Raw genomic sequence first — 23,098 nt, forward strand, 5'->3', positions numbered from 1 at the left:
ATATAGTTGTGGATTTATTTCTGGATTTTTCTATTCTGTTCCATTGATCTACATTTCTATTTTTGTGCCAATATACTGTTTTGATGGCTACACCTTTGTACTATCACTTGAGGTCTGGAATTGTGTGTGATGTCTTTAGTTTTGCTTTTCTTTTTCAAGAGTGTTGTGGCTATTTAGGGTCTTTTGTGGTTTCATACAAACATTAGGATTGTTGGTTCTAGTTCTGTGAAAAATGTTGGTGGTATTTTATTAGAGGTGGCATTAAATATATAGATTGCTTTGGGTAGTATGGACATTTTTAACAATATTTGTTCTTCTGTTCCATGAGCGTGGAATGTCTTTCCATTTCTCTATATCATCTTCAATTTCTTTCATTGGTGTTTTATAGTTTTTAGGTTACAGGTCTTTCACCTCTTTGGTTAGGTTTATTCCTAGTATCTTACTATTTTGGGTGCAATTGTAAATGGAATTGCTTTCTTAATTTCTCTTTCACTGGTTCATTATTGGCATGTTGAAATGCAACAGATTTCTATACACTGATTTTGTATTCTGTGACTTTACCAAATTCATTTATCAGTTCTGTTAGTTTTTTGGTCGAGTATTTTGGGTTTTCTATGTAGAGTATCATGTCTTCTGCAAACAGTTTAAGTTTTACTTGTCCTTACCAATTTGGATGCTGTTTATTTCTTTTTGTTGTCTGATTGCTCTGGCTAGGACTTCCAGTACTGTGTCGAAAGAAGTGGTAAGAGTAGACATCCTTGTCTTATTGCTGATCTTCAAAAAGTTCTCAGTTCCTTACCATTGAGGATGCTGTTGGCTGTGGGTTTTTCATAGATGGCCTTTATTATGTTGACATATGTTCTTTCTAAATCTACTTTTGTTGATGATTTTCATCGTGAATGGATGTAGTACTTTGTCAAATGCTTTTTCTGTGCCTCCTGAAATGATCCTAATGCTTATCCTTTCTCTTATTGATGTGATATATCATTTTGATTGATTTGCAAATGTTGAAACACCCTTACAACCCAGAAATAAGTCCCACTTGATCATGGTGAATGATTTTTTAAGTTTACTGTTGAATTCAGTTTGCTAGTATTTTATTGAGGATTTTTGAATCTGCATTCATCAGGGATATTGCCCTATAGTTTTCTTTTTTAGTGGCACCTTTATCTGGTTTTGGTATCAGGATAATGCTGGCCTTGTAGAATGAATTTGGAAGTTTTCCTTCCTTTTCTGTTTTTGGGAATAGTTTGAGGAGAATAGTTGATTCTTCTTTAAATGTTTGGTAGAATTTGCCTGTGAAGGCATCTGGTCCCTAACATTAGTTTGCTGGGAGTTTTGTCTTGTTTTGTTTTGTTTTTTACTCAGTTTCTTTGCTGGTTATCTATCTGCTCAAATTTTCTATTTCTTCCTGTTTCAGTTTTGGTAGTTTATATGTTTCTAGGAATTTATCCATTTCTTCTAGGTTGTCCAATTTGTTGGCACATATCTTTTCATAATACTCTCTAATGATTGTGTATCTCTGGTGTTGATTGTTATTTCTCCTCTCTCATTTGTGATTTTATTTATTTGAGTCCTTTCCCTTTTTTTCTTAGTAAGTCTGGCCGGAGATTTACCAACATTATTGATTTTTTTCAAAGAAAAAGCTACTGGTTTCATCGATCTGTTTTTTATTTTTTGGTTTTTTTTTTTTTTTTTTACTTTCTATATCATTTATTTCTGCTCTTATCTTTATTATTTCCTTCCTTCTGCTGGTTTTAGGTCTTGTTTGTTCTTCTTTTTCTATCTCCTTTAGGTGTAAGGTTAGGTTGTTTATTTGAGATTTTCCTTGCTTCTCGAGGTAGACCTGTATTGCTGTTTCTTACCTTTTGGGGCTTCTTTTGCTACATTCCAAAAGTTTTGGACTGTTGTGTTTTCATGTTTATTTGCTTCCATGTATTTTTTTTATTTCTTCTTTTATTTCCTGGTTGACCCATTCATTCTTTAGTAGCATGTTGTTTAACCTCCATGTATTTGTGGCCTTTCTAGATTTTTTTCTTGTGGTTGATTTCTGGTTTCATAGTGTTGTGGTCAGAAAAGATACATGGTATGACTTGGATCTTCTTAAATTTGTTGAGGCTAGTTTTGTAGGGTAATATGTGATCCATTCTGGAGAATCTTCTGTGTACACTTGAAAAGAATGTGTATTTTGCTGTTTTAGGGTGGAATGTTCTGAATATATCTGTTAAGCCCATCTGGTCCAGTGCGTCATTCAAAGCCATTGTTTTCTTGTGAGTTTTGTTTAAATGATTTGTCTAGTGATGTAACTGGGGTGTTAAATTCCCCTACTATTATTGTGTTATTATTGATGGGTTCCTTTACACTTTTTATTAACTGTTTTATGTATTTAGGTGCTCCTGTGTTGGGTGCATATTTACAATAGTTATATCTTCTTATTGGGTTGTCCCCTTTATTATTATGTAACGTTCTTCTTTGTCTTTTGTTACAGTCTTTGTTTTAAAGTCTGTTTTGTCCAATATAAGTATTACTCCCCTTGCTTTCTTTTGACATCCATTTGCATGATGGATGTTTCCACATCCTCTCACTTTCAATCTGCAGGTGTCTTTAGGTCTAAAATGAGTCTCTTGTAGGCAGCATATAGATGAAATGGGTCTTGTATTTTTTTTTAATTCATTCTGACACCCTATGCCTTTTGATTGGAGCATTTAGTCCATTTATATTCAAAATGATTATCAATGGAATGTATTTACTGCCATTTTATTCCTTGTTTTGTGGTTGTTTCTGAAGATTTTCTCTGATCCTTTCTTGTCTTTCTTTCTTTCATGTTTTTAAGCTAAAAATATTAAAGTTTTTGTCCTTATTTAAAGATTTTGTTGAATACCTCTCAAACTTATGTTTATCTACACATTTAAAATGGAAACTAGAGGTGCCTGGGTGGTGCAGTTGGTAAATGTCTGACTCTTGGTTTCAGCTGAGGTCATGATCTCAGAGTCATGAGATCAAGCCCTGTGTTGGGCTCCGTGCTGGGCATAGAGTCTGCTTGAGGGTCTCTCTACTTCTTCCCCTCCTGCTCGTACTCTTTCTCTGTCTGTGAAATAAATAAATAAATATTTTTAAAAAATTAAAACTAAATATGGACTCATCCAACAATGCTGCCCCCCAAACATTGTAACATGAATATTGTCTCCATTTATTACATATAATCCTAAGTTATCATGTATAGTATTCCACCAAATAAAAACACATTGATTTCTTTAGTTAATTTCTTTTTTTAAAAAAGATTATTTATTTACTTATTTGACAGAGAGAGACACAGTGAGAGAGAGAACACAAGCAGGGGGACTGGGAGAGGGAGAAGCAGGCTTCTCGCCAAGCAGGGAGGCTGATGCGGGGCTCGATTCCAAGACCCTGGGATCATGACCTGAGCCGAAGGCAGATGCCACCCAGGTGCCCCTCTTCAGTTAATTTCCTACCAATAGATGCTTAGGCTGTTTGCTTTTCTGTTTAAAAAAAAATCTGTGGTAAATTTTGTGTCTATGTTTTTATGCAAATCTGAGTCTATTTCTTTAGGGTAAATTCCTAGATGTGGAGGAATTGCTAAGTCTAATGGTATGTCCATTTTAGGGTTTTTAAAAAAAAATACATCTTATGCAACTTCTCTTGAGTAAAGTGGTACCAGTTCATATTTCCATTAACAACAGATGAGATGGTTTTCTTTTATTGAGTTATGCATTGTACAGATGCTGTTGGAGGAGATGAAAGAGACCTTTGTTGTTGTTGTTGAATTGACATAAGAGAAAATATTAGTCATATTTTCATTCTTAAGACCATTATCTCAAACCCAGATATGGCTCAGGGAACTCAGACAAGAATTTGCTGAGTATCTATTATATTCCCAGGCCTGGACTAAACATCACAGCCTTTAGTGTCAGTTTGGAATACCTAGTACAGCAGTTGTGTGTATGAAACAACCTGTTGGCATAATAGTAGAATAGGAGATACTGAGCTTTATAGCGGGAGGAAATTTGTGTTTTCTCTGCCAGATGGTGAACTGTAGCAGTGGTTCTTAAAAGCATTGTCCCTGGATCATCTGTGACAGCATCACTTGTGATAAATGAACATTACCTGGTCCCACCCCTAAGCTGTGGAATCAAACACTGGGTATAGGCCCAACAATTTATATTTTAAGAAGATTTTAACCATCAAATGTCTGCTAGCTGCTGAAGTTTGAGAACCCCTGAGGTATAAAAATGCTGCAAATGCAAAAGAGGTCAACTTGGTTGGATAAAGGTGGGGGACTAACTTGTCTTGGTTGCCTGGGACTGTCCTAATTTTAACACTGAAAATTCTGTATCCCAGGAGCTTCCTCAGACTTGGGCGAATAGGATGGTTCATCACACTGGTAAAAGAGAGGAGGTTCTCTTTGTTGCAGCCTGAAGGTAGTTATGGCAGAAAAAGAACAGAAGGGCCAGAAGAGGAAGTTTCAAGATGGAGGGCAGATTTTAGAAGCTGCTTTCTGCTTGTCAGTTCTAGGCTGATAGATACAGTGGCAGGAGGTTACCTGTAGGAAGCCAGCAGATGGCTAAGGCATCTTGCTGAATCCCTTGACATGAGTCACAGCTGTTAGTACTGGATACTTTCTGGAAGGGGGAAGGTTGGCATTCACCAAACTACGGCAAGATGCCAAATTGAAAAAAAAAAAAAGCCACTATTAATCTTAGCAGTGATGACAATGAAATTCTTTACAGCAGAAAATATAACCAGAAGTGCTTTGTAATTACAGCAATTTCCATGTCCCAACTGATGGTCTCCTAGATTCTGAAAGAGTGCTATCCGGCTTATCTGATTATGATAACTAAGCCTAAAGAAGACGTAACATTCATTCCCTCTTAGTGTGAACATTCATTCTGGATTTTCCAAAGCAGTTGAAATTAAAACTGGTTTTGTCCTTGTACAGTGATAATTTGTTAACCATGTAAAGTTTCAGTTTTGAAAGTGTATCTGCAAAATTATAAGAAATATAACTGATTATATGTTACAAACACAGTATTGAGAAGTGGTGAAGAGAGGAGAATGAGACGAGAGGGCTGTTTTAAATACATGAGTTCAATGTAAGCGGTTCCTTATTTTTCCTAAACCAAGAGTTCTGAATTTCTTGGCATAATGGAATCACCTGAGGTGCTTTTAAAACATACATACATTCAAGGCTCCATCCCAGAGATTATGGCTTGGTAGGTCTGGGCAGGGCCTTTGACATGGGTCTACTTTTTAAAAGCTTCCCAAGGGATTCTGAGGTACAGTTGGGATGGAGAATCCTTACCCTGACCTAAACCAGTAGGTCTCAACTAGCATGCACCAGAATAACCTCGGGTACCTGCTAAAAACTCCGCACCCCCACTCCCAGAGTTCCTGACTCAGCAGGTCTGGTGTGGGGCCCAATAATTTGTGTCTCTAACAAGCATCCAGGTGATGTTGATGCTGCTGGGCCGTGACCACGTACCAAGTGTCATTCTCTTAAACCATTCCTACCTCAAACCTCAACTGATGTCACTGATCATATCTTTTAGTCATTAGCATAGACATGTGTATAGCTCCCCCTCTCCCAAAACACCTCTATGCATCTTTACTGAATTTAAAACAAATGTCAATGAAAACATACACTTTAGAGAGCTTTGGTATCAGTTCACCTTTTTAGATATTACAATACAGATTTTTTTTGTTACATCTCTTTTCCTTCACTAGATAGTAGGTTCTTTGAGGACATTTGTACGTTCACAGCTTCCCTGTGTGGCTTGGAATATCACAGGTGCTTCGTAAATGTCAGCGGCCAATGATTATGTGTACAAGTGACATCATCATAACCAAACTCAGCTCTTCCTGGTAGTTTTTATAATGGTATTTTAATTATATTAACATCTCCAAAAATAGGGTCCTAAAATACATTCATTTAGTGAGCTGTAGAACTAGGAGCTATTATTGCATAGGACAAGTAAAATAATCAAGTCAGCAGAAGTAACTACAAGTGAATCTCACCAAGAAGTATAATAATGTTGCTAAGATGATACATCAGCAGTAAGTCCCGAAATGTAGATTGATACAAGGATTAGCTCAGTAATACAAGCATACATTTAAGACTTTTGAAAATAACAGTCATAACATGCACTAGAATAAAGCCGTGTTAATACATCAGTGAATCCATGCGAAAGACTAAACATCCTGTTATTTGACAAAATTAATAATACATTGTATTGATACAGTCAGCCCCTTAGCAAAAATACCACAAACACCCATAGTGAAAAGAAAACAGACACAGGTACACACTCAGTGGAAAATCCAAGTACATCTCGGGAGAAAGCAGCTATAGTAAATATGAAAATGGATTGAATTAAAGAGGTCAGTATGTACTTTGGCCTGCACATTCTCTGGCCCATCGGATTTTTCCTTAGAATCCGGTCCTCCCCCCTACCCCTGCCCATCTGCATCACCTTCTTTTGAACTGAACCTTTATCATTTGGCCCTGGATGTGCCTCTTCTGCCCTAGAGGCTGCTAGAGGGATCCTAACTGAACAAATTCACTAATGCTAGTTTCTTTAAAGAAGTCAAAAGATAGATTGAATTTAAGAACGAAATGCTCCCAAATTTAGTTGAGTCTGAGTTGTCTTCCACTGTATTAGTATATTTACAAAAGTTTGCTGTAGAGAAAGGGAAGAAGCTGACAGTCTAGTCTGGGTTTTAACGCCTGGCAAGTGAAAGTTGGAGGCCTCCCATTTTGTTAAATCTGACCAAACATGGAAACAACAGGAAAAGATGGTTGAGTCTGAGCACAGTTTTCTTAAAAGAATCACCATTTTTAAGTGTCAATATAAAAAAAAAATCCCTCAAACTTCCACATAACATAATATCTTGGAAAGTCACGCTTTCAAAATATTGCTTTATGATAACTTTACTGTATCATAGGCTTTTATGGGTATGAAACTTAACGTGGCAGTTACATGAAAGCATGTAAAGGATGTAGGGAAAAGAGAATGTGGTCATCCAGTATTGTTGGGACCAAAGGACTCTGATCTAAACCAGCATTTTGTCTGATTTCTCTTTTCAGCACATGTCACAACCATAGAAAGGGAGCATATCCTACTTTATTTCTTGGCCATAGGGAGGGCTAAGGAGTACACAGGGGTGATGGAACTTTCAGGGAGCTGGACAAGGCTTTTCATCTTGTTAAAATCTGCATTTTGAAATGAAAGTCTATTGGGGGAAAAAGTGCCAACCTCAGAACTATACTAGTTCTGCTATAAATGCAAGAGAATGGAATCAACCAAGTCCTTAATCTAGAAGGAAAAACAGCTTGAATAATGGAACATATCTCTGTTCTGGTATTGCATATGGAAACTTCAGGAAGTAGCATGTTGATGATATCAATAGTAGCATGTAATGTTTTCCACTTTGGCTAACGATATATACTCATAATCATAGGTAATGCTTAACCCCGATTATACCTTCAAGTTTCACAAGGTGCAGATTCCATTCACTCAACAGATATTTACTGAGTGCTTATCACATGCCAGCTAGTGTTCTGGCTCTACAGATAATGCAGTGAAAGCATAGTGAAAATAAAAATCCGTTTTGTTATGGAGCTTGCTTTCTAGTTGGGAGAAAGACAGTAATTTATACAAAGGAAATACAGTGTAGAGTGTTATAGATGATGACATTATGGTGAGACATAAAGCAAGAAAGGGGTAGGATAACACCCCTTTCCTTTAAAAAGCATTAAGGAAGGCCTGAATGAGAAGTTGACATTTGAATAAATATCTGAAGCAAGCTATGCAGATAGTAGTGGAAAGAAAGCTCCAGCATTGGGAAAGAGGAGTGGAGAGAAGGGAAATTATTGATTTTGTTCATGTCTCCTCATACAGTATGAATTTGCTATCCCTGAGTATGTATGTATTTTTGTTTTCTTGCATCTGAGCTATGGGATAATGGACTAATTTTGTTTTCTTCTCCTCATTTGTCTATACTAAAGAACCTAACTGGTGCGATTTCCCTGTAACAAAATAGATACTGAAACTGAAATGTGCTGAGGCATTTAAGTTTTCTTGGTAAGCAGTTGCTACAGTTAAGATGTAACTTTGTGACTTCAAAGGCCGAAAAGTTGAACCTGCCTGAGTTAATTGCCCAGTGAATATGGTCCGTTCTTTGGCAGTCATGTATGTCATAAACAAAAGCCCTCAAGGTTAGTCAGTTATTCACTGGTGTGGGAGTTGAAGGGAAACTCCAGCAGAAAAGGAAGGTTTGACTCCAGTAGAAAGCCGAAAGCGGGCCTTAGTAGTGTTGCTGGGTGCAGACCTGAGAAAGAGAAATTTTTAGTAACAAACAATGAGGTTATTACAACATATAGATAAGAATATTTTCCTTTGTCAGAATTTTAGTCTTTTGAATTACATACCAACAACTTGTATTTTTGCTTGAAATGGGAATGAAATTTGCTGGTATTGACAAATGCCAGAGGAAAATGCTATTATGTAAGCTTAGTGAACTGTTAAGTTTTTGTATAACCTTTAGAAGAATTTTCTACAATGTGTACACATTTCTATAAGAGTTAATTTTCATTACACATGTTGATTACCTTTGACTAGTTAAGATTTACAATATTACATCTATGTCCAAAGTCCCTTTAACCAGTCATCACCTTCTAATCCCCATTAGCTCCAGGAAGCGGTCCCTATGATCCCTTTGATATGTATTTTACAGACCTTTTCTGTGCATTTGCATTCATGTACTACATGGATACGGTACTTATTTTAAAAATAGAAATGGTATTTATATATCTGTATCTGTGCTTTGCTTTATTTTAACAACATGTCTTGGGAGATTTTTTCCGTGCTAGAATATTAAGACCTACCTCTTTCTTTTCATTTGCTGCAGAATAGTCCATAGTACAGTTACACCATAATTAAGTCATTTTTTTCCTGTTGGATATCTGGCTTGCGGCACACTTTTCTCAATTAGAGCGATGCAGCAATGAACATATTTAGCCATGACTCCACAGTACACATGAACCAGTGATTGGGCAGCGGCTCTTGAAGTGTGGCTCCTACCTAGATAAGCAGCTTCAGCATCACAAGGGAACCTGTTAAAGGCGCAAATTCTTAGCCTCCTCTCTAGACTTACTAACTCAGAAACTCTGAGAGTGGGGCCCGTCAGTCTCTTCCATTAAGCCCTCTAGGTCATTCTGTTGCCTGATAAAATTAGAGGACCACTGGCAGGAATGTATATGTGTCCATATACACATAGATGCCCACATGTACCTACACAGTTAGTTCTGCTATAACGCGACACACAAGTTCCTAAATATCACTATGTTATGCAGAATTGTGCAATAAAAGCCTCAGGTTTATGAGAAAAATGAGGTTAGGAACACAGCAATCAAAAACATGATCAATGACGCATGAAAACAAAAGCCGGGAACCTAATAAAAATGATAGTACAGGGGCACCTGGGTGGCCCACTTGGTTAAGCCTTCGACTCTTGATTTCAGCTCAGGTCCTGATCTCAGGGCCCTGAGATTGAGCCCCACAGCAGGGTCTGGGCTCAGCAGGAAGTCTGCTTCTCTCCCTCTGCCCCTCCCCCCGCTCGCACCATCGCCCGCGCATGCTCGCACGCTCTCTCTCTTTCTCTAAAAGTAGATTTTGAAAAAACGATTGCACAGTCTTACAGGTGTTAAATGAGTAAATACATAAATACTACAGTAAATATGGCATTTCCCCCTGGAAAGACTTGAAGTTGGCCTGTGGAAGTGGGTGCTGGAGGACTTGCAGCTTGCGAGTTAGTGTGTCGTGGTTGAAGGAGGGTGAGCTGAAGTTGGGAGGAACATTTGAACACCAGGCGTGGGTGGCTGGGGCTTCTGACACACGCGGCGAACTGAGTTAACTAACTGGCCCGCGTTGGGATGTGTGAGTTTTGTGTATTCCTGTGTGGCTCAGTTCATTTGGTGCATTTCTTGCTTTCATTTGGCATTTCTGGAGGACAAAATCACACATAAGCGAATGTGAAATTGGGAGTTAGGCCCCAATTTTTTCCCCAGTGTATCAGTCACCTTTGAGCAAATTTGCCTCTTCCAGGAAAGTGTTACAGCAGACCTGACTCTATGTACCTATGCATATGTTTATACATATGCTTTGCAGAAAAGGACCACATTCACGACTGAATGCAGCTTCTTCGCTTAATATTTTTTTTTAAATCCCACAGTATTCATCAAGGCAAATTTTTTTAATTGTTTTTTTTAAGATTTTTATTTATTTGACAGATCACAAGTAGTCAGAGAGGCAGGCAGAGAGAGAGAGGAGGAAGCAGGCTCCCCGCTGAGCAGAGAGCCCGATGCGGGGCTTGATCCCAGGACCCTGAGACCATGACCTGAGCCGAAGGCAGAGGCTTTAACCCACTGAGCCACCCAGGCGCCCCTGCTTAATATTTTTTTCCACTTAATATCTTTTAGGTTTTTTTTCCATGTGAGCTCATAGTTACTCATTTTATAGAAGTGGCATTTAAAGCATTAAGAGATGACTAAATTGCTCATGAAAATGCTTGCAACAGTATACGCTCACACCAGCATCCTTCCTACATCCTGGCCAGTACTACCCATTACCAACTGACTAATTTTTGCCAGTCTAATAGTTACATTTTTTTTCTTTCCTCTCCCTCCCTCTCTCCTCTCATGTGGATATCTCTATGTTTGTATGCATAATGTGTCTGTATGTAGTATGGATGCAAGCACATGGATGTGTGTACATATGCACATTTACATTGTGAGGGTGCCTCCCATAAATATACTGATAGGAAAAGGAGCTTTAAGAAAAAGGCTTTATAAGTGTGAAACTGGGGGCACCTGGGTGGGTCAGTAGGTTAAAGCCTCTGCCTTCGGCTCAGGTCATGATCCCAGGGTTCTGGGATCGAGTTCCGCATAGGGCTCGCTCCTCAGTGGGGAGCCTGCTTCTCCCCTCTCTCTGCCTGCCTCTGCCTTCTTGTGATCTCTGTCTGTCAAATGAATAAATAAAATCTTTTTAAAAAGTGTGAAACTGGTGACACAGTGCTGAAATGGGGGGAGATAAGAAATAAAATGGATTTGCAAAAAAAACAAAAACAAAAACAAAAACACAAGAAAAACCTGTTAAAAAGGGAGAGAATTTCCTGTTTATTTAATTATTTTTTACTTCTACCTTTGTGAAATACAGCTTACCCACTTCCTGAGATAAGATACTGAGTTGGTGCTGTTGGGCTTTGATCTATCACTCTGGCGGGCGGACACCGCCACACCAGCAGCTTACGGTGTGAAGCCATTCAGTTCAGCAACACAGCCCTAAGGGCGTCAGATTCTTGTGTTGATCAGTGGAAGGTTCCCTGGCCTGGACAGGCTGAGCAGATCCAGCTGCCCTGAGGCATGTGATGGCCAAGGCCTGCAAGTCGGGGGACCTCTGACAGCAAAAGCCACAGAAACGGAGGAGCGTGCAGGTGTCAGATGTCTTCCTGTAAAGAGGTTGGCAGTGGACAGAAGTGCTTCCAGCTGGGCACCGCACCAAGGAAGAACGCCATAACGACTTCATAATTAGATCCCATTGGTTCATAATCATTGTTCTTATTAGGAAATATCATTGCTTTTTGATGCTTTATTATGTGAGATGAGACTTTCATATAAACACTATGATTTGCATATATATGTAATATGTATTTGCATATATATCTCCAAGTTTGAATGACTTGCTACAAGTAATCACCGAAAAAGGATGGAATATTGATGTAAAGATGCAAAAAAAAAAAAACTAAGGCAATTTTAACTTGATGAAGATAAATATGATGTTGCCCCTTCAAAGTCATGTGTTTTCCTCTCTATGAAAGTAACAGGAAGAGAGAACTCCAGCTGGACCCACCTCTGTTTTGCCATGAGGCTTTTGTCCCTTGAAATCTCAAACTGATATGAAGAAAATATAAAGAATGGGTATACGGAATTAACATTTCACTTCTAAACTAAGAACTTGCTTTCTCACCCTCGGTTCTCCTCCCAGTGTCGTAGTATCATCTCGTGGCTGGGGTGTAGACAGAATGTGGAGAGGGAGAGAAGGAAGAGAAAATATTTTAATCCTAAAAGAGCTTTCAGTCTCACTGAGGCTAGAGCAGTGGGGCAGGCGAGGGCATTGAAGAACGTGCTGCTCCCTTGACCTCGTCCTCGCTCGTTCTCTCTGGCTGCTGTGTCTTCTGTTACTATTATTTGCATTCCCGATTGTTAAGACTTGGGAATGCAGCTCTCAGGATCAGCCCAGGGTGCCAGATCCAGTGCGGAGTTGCAATACCAAAGCAAAACATTTCTCCTGCTCATCTGCACCAAGCCGGCTACTTAATTTGCAAGGCCCAGTGCCCGATGAAAATATGGGGGCCCCCTGTTCAGAGAGCCAGAAAGAGTGCAGTTAAAGGTGCTCAAGTATGCAGCTTTGTCCTGCCTTCCGTGGCCTCTCTTTCTCTAGACTTGTCAGGTTTTTTATTTGTTCTTTAATGTCATTGTTGACTTGTAAGAAAAATCAACATTTTCAGCCATCAATGTAAGTTTACAGTTCATCTATATATTGTGTAATGTCAGTTTTAAATGAAAATGTAAGAGCTTTTAACTTGTGTGTGGAATCACCAAAATTTTACAATTTGTATTTTGTAACCTATACACACATAGGAATTTTGTTCTTACCAGGCAGTGTGGGAACGCTGCCCAAAACTAACCCAGCGTCTTTGATGTTATTTCTTAATACACATACATTCTACTCACGCTCTCTGCCTCTGGTTTACTGATGACTAAGGGAGGACTGAAAAAAGAAGGAGCTATGGGTCATCCTGTCTTTCCTTTCCTTCTATGTAATTTTCAGTGTATGTGGTTGGCTAATACAGAGAAGTAACTAAAGTAAGAAAGGATATGATAGGGTTCCTTGGTCATTCATGTTTCTTAGAATGCCACTGTCTCTTTTTTGGGTAATCAAATCCTGGTTCCAATGGAATGGACCTCCAGAGGCCCCATCTACTGAGTCCTAGATGTCACACACTTTGCCTGTACTCCCTTAGCATCTCACTGGATTCCCACACATTGTGGGTCTAGTGGAGTTCTGTGTTCATAGGAAGTCTGAAGAATGCTGCATGCAAGTGGGGCACCTTGCGGGGGCGCCCCTTTGGCCACATAGGTTGTGTATCCATGTAGCTGGCCCTTTCTATATGAGGGAAAGCTGCTGGACAGCCAGGAGCCTCCTGTGCACACTGTATGAAGGAGTCCAGTTCACGGCAGGCTGGACAGTGTCAACAGAGTATTCATGCAAAGTGATTTCCTTGAAACTAATGTGATGCCCTAATTTCAAACTCCATTGAATTAATATCATTTTAGAAACAGTTGACTCTCTTAGAGTGCTCCTAGCTCCATGAGGAGGACCTTTCAGATGGACATTTGAAACTTCCAGGCTAAAGCTTGAACCAAGTACTCATCATCGAATCAATCTCTGTATCCCTTACAATTTTGCCTATCTTTCTCCCAGGGTTTCCAGCAGGAGAGCTCCAGAAGCCTTTTTTTTGGGGAACAGAATATCCTCGGTAAGTAAATGAGTGAAGAATCCAGTTGTTGACAAGTTGGGGAGAACGTGTTGCTTTGGCAGAGAATAGAATATAAAGTCACAAAAAACAAAGCCAGTGATTGTTCAGCACAAAGAGGGGCATGGAACCCAGTGTGGGTCAGTCCCCCTTTTCATCATTTTAGGTACTTGTCTTCCTGCTCTTTTTCCCAGGGTATATCTCTGGACAGGAGAGGCAGCTTCTACACATGGAGCTTTCATTTGTATGCATTTATTCACTTGTGCATTGACTCGTAGTACAAATATTTAGACCTTAAAGGATTGTTGGGATTTGAGTTGATGATCATGGGTCAAACACCATAGAAGAAATAAAGTGAGACGAGGAAAGGGAAGTGTGCACAGAATAGCAAAGATTTTAGTTTGGCTGGTCCAAGTAGTATATGAAGGGAAGTAGTGGAAAAGACATCTGGAAAATAAGTTTAATATTTGATATTGGAGGGCTTTGGGTGCCAGGTAAGGAGGCTGGACATTAACAAGCAATAGGAAATACTGACATTTTTGAACAAGTAAAGATAATCAGATTTGTCTTTAAAAATATAACTTGGGTAGTGATGCAATAGGTCAAAAATAGACAGTATCTGGAGTTTGAGATATTAAAGGTCATTAATACCAAGAGATTGTAGACTTAAGTAATTCTGAATTTACATATATAGTGGGAATTCTGATAATATTCATTGTTGGTAATATCACCACTTTTATTATGTGTCTTTATTTGCTCTGGTGCTTTAATACACAGAAAATTTAGTCTTGCTTTTGGAAGTTTAGTGTCTTTTGTTTTGGTTTGGATAAATGACAATTTAAATATTTTGTAGGTTAAAAAACATATGGGATCACATACATATAAAAGTAAGAGAAATATGGTAGCAATATTTTGATTTGGACTCAAAACAAACCCTATGCAAGGATTTGAGTTTGAGGAGTTCTTAGGGGAGATGACAGAAAACACCAACAGGAGAGTGGAGACGTGAGACAGGAGGGAAGGAAGCCAATAAATTGTGTTGTGTGAGTTTTCTGTGGCTGCCATAATCATCACAAACTTAGTGGCTTAAAAAACAGGAATTTATTAGCTTATGGTTCTATAGGTCAGAAGTCTAACCTGTGTCTCACCGGGGTAAACACAAGATATCGGCACAGCTGCATTCCTTTCCGGAAGCTCTAGGGAAGAATCTGTTTCCTTGCCTTTTCTAGCTTCTAACATTGGCCCACATTCCTTGACTCTTTGTCCCTTCCTCCATTTTTCAAACTAGCAAAGTTGCACGTCTCTGACCATAGATCCATAGTCATACTCTCCCTGTTTTAAGCTCAGCTGATCAGCAACCGTAATTCCCCTTTGTGATGTAATAACATCACATATCATGGCTTCTGGGTATTAGCATGCAGACATCTTTTGGGGCCATTATTCTACCTACCACATACGTGTTTCAGAGCCAGTTATCACCGTGAGCAACTGGGGCTCAGTCTTGCTGGGGAACTGTAGAAAATGCTTTGGCATAATCCCACCTTAGGGGCAAGGTTGCTGGGGTGTTGATCATCCAGTTCCCCTTCCCTCATTGATCTGAGGGCTGTCACCTGCTGTATTAACTCTCTGGCATTCCCCATTCTCGGCCACAAGGGCTCTGGTAGCCAGAAAAAGTCCTCAGGCAACTAGTTTCAGGTGTTGGCAGTTGGAAGATGTGGGATTGGTGTGCTCTAAAATAGTGAGTGCCAAGGGGACCAGGAGCAGGCATTAGTAAAGCTTACTTTAGGGAAGCACTCCATTAGCATAAATGAAAATTCTTGGTTTGCTTTAATCAAATCCCTTACTATCATCCCAGGCCTCGGCTGCATAGTTTTTATTAGTGGTCAGGTATTTGGAATTGATTTTCCCCTATTATTCAAACTTAAAACTTGCATATATTTCTATAAAAATGAAGATCTAGGCTAAATATTCTCTAAGTTTCCCTCAAACTAAAAATGTCCTAGAATTCTTTGATTCTGCTTATCTTTAGCAATTCAACTGAGCTTCTGTGATTGTGGTTATATACCTAGAGACTTGGAAAAAGAGTCTGGTTAGGTTTTGAAGTTACTGATTCAGTGAATTTGTTTATTGGGTTCATGAGCATGATTTTCTAGTCTAAAAGTCAAAATCATAGAAACCTAGGAAATAACATTAGTGTCTCTGGGTTCAGCCTTATGCTGAGCCATATTTGATACTTTAGTGGGAGAGAGATTTGTGTTTTTTTCCTAAAGAGTTCTAGGTCCTCACTGAAGCCTTCCATCCTCTATTACGATATCTGCTCAGTGAATAATTATTAAGCATATTTTGGGTACTAGGCGTTGGAAAGATGGAGATGCTGGAGACGTGGGAATCGTAGTCCAGTCAGCTGGATTCCCATACATCTCTTTTGGATGGATAGCCTCCAGACCAGGAAGTGGGTATCCGTTATGTTTACACTGGTCAGCTTAGTCCTTTCCTGAATTTTGGGTCTAATTCTGGGGACATTAAAAAGCGAAATTGTTCCTAGAGTGAAGAATCAGGATTGTAAGTAGTCTAAGACAACATCCCAAAGTGTTTGTTCCCCCAAGTGGTAATAGAGGTAAGTCACCCTCCCTTTTGTTTTGAAGCATAAGAATTTCCAAGAAGGCTTGTAAGAAAGAAACCTATTTAAATGTGTTTAACTCAGAGGTTCCTAAGCTCCCTCTTTACCTTTGTTTTGGGAAATGCTGCTCTAGAATTCAGGGCTGAAAGAAAAACACTTGAAAGAACTTGAGGACACTTGAAGGGGAGCCTTCTAAGTGTCTTCACATTTTTGAAGGAGAGTTAAGTTGGCAGACGATTTACTGTGTTCAGAGGGGTCAGAAGATAATCGGCTGGAGACTGTACGAGACCAACAAATCAAAGACATAGGAAAGAGACTGTGGATCAGTGCTAGGGAGAGCTCTTTTATTTAGAACCACCTGAAGAGGGACCAGTCCCCACATGAGCTCCTGGTTATTAGAAATCCCAGGAGAAGTCCTAAGACTACGGAAACGGGTTTTTGTGGAGGAGGTCCATGCCTCTGCTGAGGAGTCAAAGTCGATGACCTGACCGCCGCTTTTGAATCAGAGATTTTGATGAGTTTTTGATGCAGGCACAGAGTAGCCCTCACTTGGTGACAGTGTGAGATCATGGCTGCTGCAGACAGCGGCCTGGCTGTCCTCTGGTTGACAGCAGAATCCAGGGCACACGTTAAACCCGTGGGGTAGTAAGAACACGAGAGAAACCGAGGAGGTGGAAAAATGGTCATTTTTTCTATTTAGTTTTTGGAAGGCTCGATTTTTCTCTGCAGCAGTCTTCTTGTTTCTGGCCAGCCAGTCCCATTTTAAAAGGCTTTTGAGTTTATTTATTTATTTTTATGGCATGCTCATCTAATACTGTCCATTGATGAAATGGAAGATGAGCCTTCAGCATTATGAAACATTATCATTGCAAGGCTCACTCATATAAAATTACTTTTCCTTGTCTCCCATCCGAAGGATCACGATTATGTGACTGAGAATTGGAACTTACAGTGATTCAGTCAGTTTCTGAGTTCTTTATTACCCTTTGCAAATAGGATGCTCATCAGAGCAGCCCCTCTTAAGGGACATTTATTGCAGAGCAGTTCCTATAAACTTCCAGTGTTCATCCCTTCAGCTCGCCAGTCACCTACATTGACCAGGGGTCATAGAGGCCTGAGACCTGTGCTCTGGGCCGAGAGGCGTGAAAAAAAACAGTGTTACAGGCTGCGTATCGATAGCTCCTGCTGCAGAAACTAGCCCTATGTAAAATTACAAGTTTGTCCCACACTGTCATGGGAGCTCCATGATTGAAATACATAATTTTACTTTTACTTCCTTAATGAAGGTTTGCAATGATGTAAAAACAGTAGGAAGCGTTTTTTCAAATGCAAATTACCTTGCAGGGAAGAAATAACAAAGGAATGAATTGCCACCGAGGGGAAAAATTAAATCTTAGAGCACTTCCTTGGGTATAGTTGAGACAAACAATTAGCATGTTAAGGATCATTATGTCCTGTAATAACATGTTGCTTCAAAAATTTTTGTTCTTTCCACTTATGGGTCCTTTCCATTTGCCGGGTGACTTTGATGTAGCTTGTCAGGAGCCAACTGCGAAATATTTTTAGCATAATTGCAAATCTCAGGAAGAATCCTCCTAACGAGGATTTTAAATCATCTTTAATCCTCATCCGCATGTTAAATAACTAAAATAAGTTACATGTGAACCTGTCACTTGCGTGAAATGGTAAAGTTAATTAACCAATGAATTAAATCACTGCTACTTTCTTAGTGTGTACTAGTTACAGAGAATTTAGCAGTGATCAAGCACATAAGGGTACGGCCTTCTCGGAACTTGTAGTTGAGAGAGAATGTTCCAGACCCCCACACACATCCAGAAGCCTTGTGGATTTCTTCATCTATCATTAATACACTCTGTTTCAGTTATGTATTGCTACCTAATAAGCAAGTGCTACCAAACAACGACATTGGCTCATGATTCTGCAGTTTCCAAATCTGGTTAAGGCTTCAAGATCCTTGCTATTGACTCGTGACCTTGTCTGTCTGTCACTGAAGCAAGGGAACGTGACTCCCTTCTGAAAGCAGTGATCCCTTTTAATCTCTGCTCTGTTCCTTTTTTATGATTACATTTGGGAAACAACTTACCTTTTAAGTCTAGAGTGATTTTCCAACAAGTTCTCAGATTAAAAAAAAAAATGCTATGTTTACTGACAGGATCATTTCAAACCCTGCTGCCACTTTGGATGTTTATAGATATAAGCTAACTAGAGCAGAGATACAGAATCATAGAAATCTTAGGGCTGGAAGGGACTTTAGAAATGATCTCTTTCATATCCCTAATGTCGTATAGGTCATAGCGGCAGTGTCAGAATTTATTTTCTTTGCCCATTTCAGTGAGAAGGGTGTGTTTAGTTTTTTTTTTTTACAGTTTTGTGGGTGTGGTTATGAAGTTGTTATTGTGGTTACTAGAAAACAGATTATCTTGGCTTTCATTGAAAAAAATCAAAGGATTATGCTCTGAGATTAATGCTTGCAATTTTCTTCAAATTATGTATTCGTACTGCAGATCTCTGAGTTACGGAGCTATAGGAGTAATTGTTGGACATGAGTTTACACATGGATTTGATAATAATGGTAAGTGCTGGTTCGTCGTAGGAGCTGCTGCTTTTATGATAATGTTGATCGTACGGATGTTAATTGTTGCTATTATCTTTGCATAGTGGCATCATCATAGACTGAAGATTATCCAAAGCAGTATGATTGCTGATTGAAAACTTTCCCCCATGTCTTGCTGTGATAGCTTGCCATAAATAAATAATTGTTCCCATTGGTGACAGGATAACATGAAAGAAAGACCTTGTAATTTCAATGAAATTAGCTTTGCATTTAGATCAGGCTTGCTGTAGCTGCCACGATAGTTACAGGAATTGCTTCATAGCTTCTCCCCTTTGTCATTTCTTTATTCACCGTCATGAGATGCTCTCTCTGGAGGTGTGAGCCCTGCTCCCAAGATGATTATATGTGCTGCCAAGTTAGGACTCTGGAGCTCAGCTGCCTGATCCCTTTATACTATTGCAAGGATTATGCAACACTTAAGCTCTGTTTTTCTCTATGCTGGCATATATTCAGAATTTTGTTAGGTGGCTCTGCTTTCCTAATAATGTATAGTATAGAAGAATGTGCTATGTATCCTGATGATATTTAAGCACAAGAGCAGAGTGGGACATAAACTACCAAAACCAGTGCCCTTTGAGGGTCCTCATCATTTTTGATGGGCACTCCTTTCTCCTTTACCATTGAGCATTGTTGGAAAGCCACAAGAAATCTCTAAAATGTATGAATTAGCAGCAAATTACAGTCAGGTGCGTATCTGCACAATGATCTGCAGGCAGTTTCAAGGAGCTGGCTGGCACAAGGCAACATTGTCTAGGCGGCCCTCTTTCTTCCGTGTCTGTGGTGTCTCCAGCATCTTTTCCTGGATGCCTACCCCAGGGCCAGAGACTCTTGGTTCTTTTCCTTCTGGACGGTTCTTCCTGGGCTCCCACAAGCTCTTCCTGAATCACCTAGGGTTTCTGCACCTCTAATCTCTGCCCTCCCTATTAAAAATGTAGCTGCCTTATAGTCATCTCAATCTCCAGAGCTACGCTTTCTGTCTTTGCGTGTTCACTTTATCTAAGAGGAGTGTCTTAGCTAAGAAACTTAACCCAGTAGTGATCTCTTGGTTCTAGGCCTTTCTTCCTGAGAAATTTATGTACAGTTGTCCCTCTGAATCTTTTGGAGGCTTTCTGGAGCCATTCTCAGAGGACATAATCTAATGACGGCAATTTCACTCCGTAACCAATATTTAGAACAAGGAGTTACATAGTTAACTACGTGCCCAGTAACTGTTTAATGATTGATTGGATAGTGTATGGAGGACAGTGACTCCATGCTCTCCCAGGGGTGGTGGTAGTAGCATCCACCCTTGCCAAAGAGCTTGGGGTTATTTCAGTTAACACCTTTGCTTTGGGGCTATCTTACAAGTCCAATGAAGAGTTCTTTCCATAATTAAATTTAAACCAGTAGTAATCTTGAGTATGGACAATAGTCCAGATCTACTCAAAACTTTTTTTGAAGGGTGTAGACAAACAAAGAGTGAGGCTGTAACAAACAAACAAAAAACCAAAAAACCCCACAACCAAACCAGAAACCAAAAACCAAAAACAAACAAATAAGCAAACAACCATGTATAGTTAATCTTTTTTTCCATTATGTTTTGGAGATTTCCATTCTTGTTCCAAGTTCTCTTTTTAGAGCAACCTGCCTTGTCAAAGCAGGACAGATGGGCCTTCCATGCACACTGATGGCTGTGGAATGATTCATAATAGAGGTTTTATGTGTCTCTCAGCTCCTGGCAACTTGGAGGAAACACGTTCCTATAGGGCTGAGTCAGGGGCTGTGGTCTCACGGTGTGAATGACTCACAAGGCTGTGCCTATGGATCCGTGTGAATGACTCACTGGGCTGTTCCTATGGATCGTTTGGAATTTCACTGGTAGTGACGCTCCAGCTCCCACCATGGGCTTTCTGAATGAAGCCATTTCATTTCATAATCCAGAGAACATTATGGGTCACATCGGGTAAAAACAAAGAATTCAAGACTGGTTCACGGTGTGCATGCCATAAGTTGATGAATTTTATTTTTAAAATGTTCTTTGTTGCTCAGGAGGAAAGAACTTCCTCAAACCTCTTTATCAACCCCTCTTTTTACAATTAACATGTGACATTGGAGAGAAGGTGGGAGCTGCTCCCAGGCGTGACCCTTGTTACTGGGGACTGCTTTTTCAAGGTTTTTTGAATTGAGGGAAAGGGAAAATGAATAAATTAGTTCCCACAAATAGTACAAATTTCTTTAAGTTCTTATTTAAATTCTAGTTAGTTAACATACAGTATATTATTAGTTTCTGATGTACACTGTAGGGATTCTACACTTCCGTACATCACCTGGCACTCATCAGGACCAGTGCCCTCCTTCATCCCCATCACCTGTCTCACCCATCCGCTCCCCCACCTCCCCCCTCTGGTAGCCAGCAGTGTGTTCCCTAGAGTTAAGAGTCTGTTTCCTGGTTTGTCTCTCTCTTTTTTCCCCCTTTGCTCATTTGTTTTGTTTCTTAAATTCCACATATGAGTGAAACCATATTTTTTTCTTTCTCTGACTTGTTTCACTTAGCATTATATTCTCTAGTTCCATCCCTGTTGTTGCAAATGGCAAGATTTCGTTCTTTTTTATGGCTGAGTAATATTCCACTTTCTCTATATACACCACTTTTTCTTTATCCATTCATCTGTTGATGGATATTTGGGTTGTTTCCATAATTTAGCTATTGTAGGTAATGCTGCTGTAAACATCGGGGTGCATGTACCCCTTCAAATCAGTATTTTTGTATCCTTTGGATAAATACCCAATAGTGTAATTGCTGGGTATTAGGGTAGTTCTATTTTTAGCTTTTTGAATACCCTCCATATTGTCTCCTACGGTGGCTGCACCAGTTTGCATTGCCACCAACAGTGCAGGAGGGCTCCTTTTTCTCCACATCCTCGCCAACACTTCTCATCTCTTATCTTTTTGGTACTAGCCATTCTGACAGATGTGAGATGATACCTCATTGTAGTTTTGATTTCTATTTCCCTGATGAGTGATGTTGAGCATCTTTTCATATCTGTGTTGCCCATCTGTATGTTTTCTTTGGAAAAATAATGCAATCCCTATCAAAATACCACCAGCATTTTTCACAGAGCTAGAGCAAACAATCCTAAAATTTGTATGGAGCCACAAAAGACCCCAGATAGCCGAAGCAACCTTGAAAAAGAAAAGCAAAGCACAAGGGCATCACAATTCCAGACTTCAAGCTATATTACAAAACTTTAGTCATCAAGACGGTATGGTTCTGGCACTAACATAGATACATAGATCGTTGGAACAGATTAGAAAACCCAGAAATGAGCCACAAATATATGATCAATTAATCTTTGACAAAGCAGGAAAAAAAATAATCCAATGGAAAAAAGACAGTTTGTTCAACAGATGCTTCTGGGAAACCTGGACAGCAACATGCAAAAGAATGAAAGTGGACGGTGTTCTTATGCCACACACACAAATAAATTGAAAATGGATGAACAAATGACCTAAATGTCAGGCCTAAAACCATAAAAACCCTAGAAGAGAACACAGATGGTACAAATATCTTTAACTTTCCTTTTTGCTAGGTAGAAAATATGATAAAAATGGAAACCTGGATCCTTGGTGGTCTACTGACTCAGAAGAAAAGTTTAAAGAAAAAACAAAGTGCATGGTTAACCAATATAGCAACTACTATTGGAGGAAAGCTGGCTTAAATGTAAGTACAACTATGGTGTTTTGTGGTTATTTTTTCTCTTTTGGACATTACTGGCTTTAGACCATTGGTTCTCAGTGTGTGGTTCCCAGGACAACAGCATTAGCCTCTTCTGGAAACTTGTTAGAGATGCAAATTGAGTCTTGACCCAGAATTCTGGAGGGGGGGGGCACTGGTCTTCTGGAAGTCTGTCTTTTCCCAAGCCCTCAGGTGACTCTGATTAAAGCTCAAGTTTGAGACTCACAGGCCTAAACATGAGTTTGTTTTCCTAGATTTAGATAAATGTAGAAAATCTTGTAGCAAACATACACCGTAGAATTCTTACGAATCTACACCCCATATCATTTTTGAAAATTTCCTTCCAAATTACTATTTAATTCATTGAAATAAATCTCATTATTTTGAGTTAATGACTCTGAATTGGTTAAGAGATCTTAGTTATAGAATTTTGAACAAAAGAAATGTACTTCTAAAACATTTATTTTCTATTATACGTACATAATACATGTCCATGAAGGCAAGAATGAAGTTTCATAGT

General features: G+C 39.3%; 1 protein-coding gene across 1 annotated transcript in view; it reads left to right on the forward strand.

Moving 5' to 3' along the window:
• The window catches only part of PHEX (phosphate regulating endopeptidase X-linked), a gene marked incomplete at its 5' end in the record, with an annotated part of 206,253 nt that overhangs the window by 169,262 nt on the left and 13,893 nt on the right, over positions 1–23,098 (forward strand). The window contains 3 exons of the mRNA XM_080831329.1: positions 13,557–13,611; positions 18,754–18,825; positions 22,437–22,563. Coding sequence (XP_080687455.1) covers positions 13,557–13,611; positions 18,754–18,825; positions 22,437–22,563 — 254 coding nt within the window. The remainder of the gene's footprint in view (positions 1–13,556; positions 13,612–18,753; positions 18,826–22,436; positions 22,564–23,098) is intronic.

Source organism: Martes martes (genome assembly GCF_963455335.1).
Source record: "Martes martes genome assembly, chromosome: X".
NCBI classification, from domain to species: domain Eukaryota; kingdom Metazoa; phylum Chordata; class Mammalia; order Carnivora; family Mustelidae; genus Martes; species Martes martes.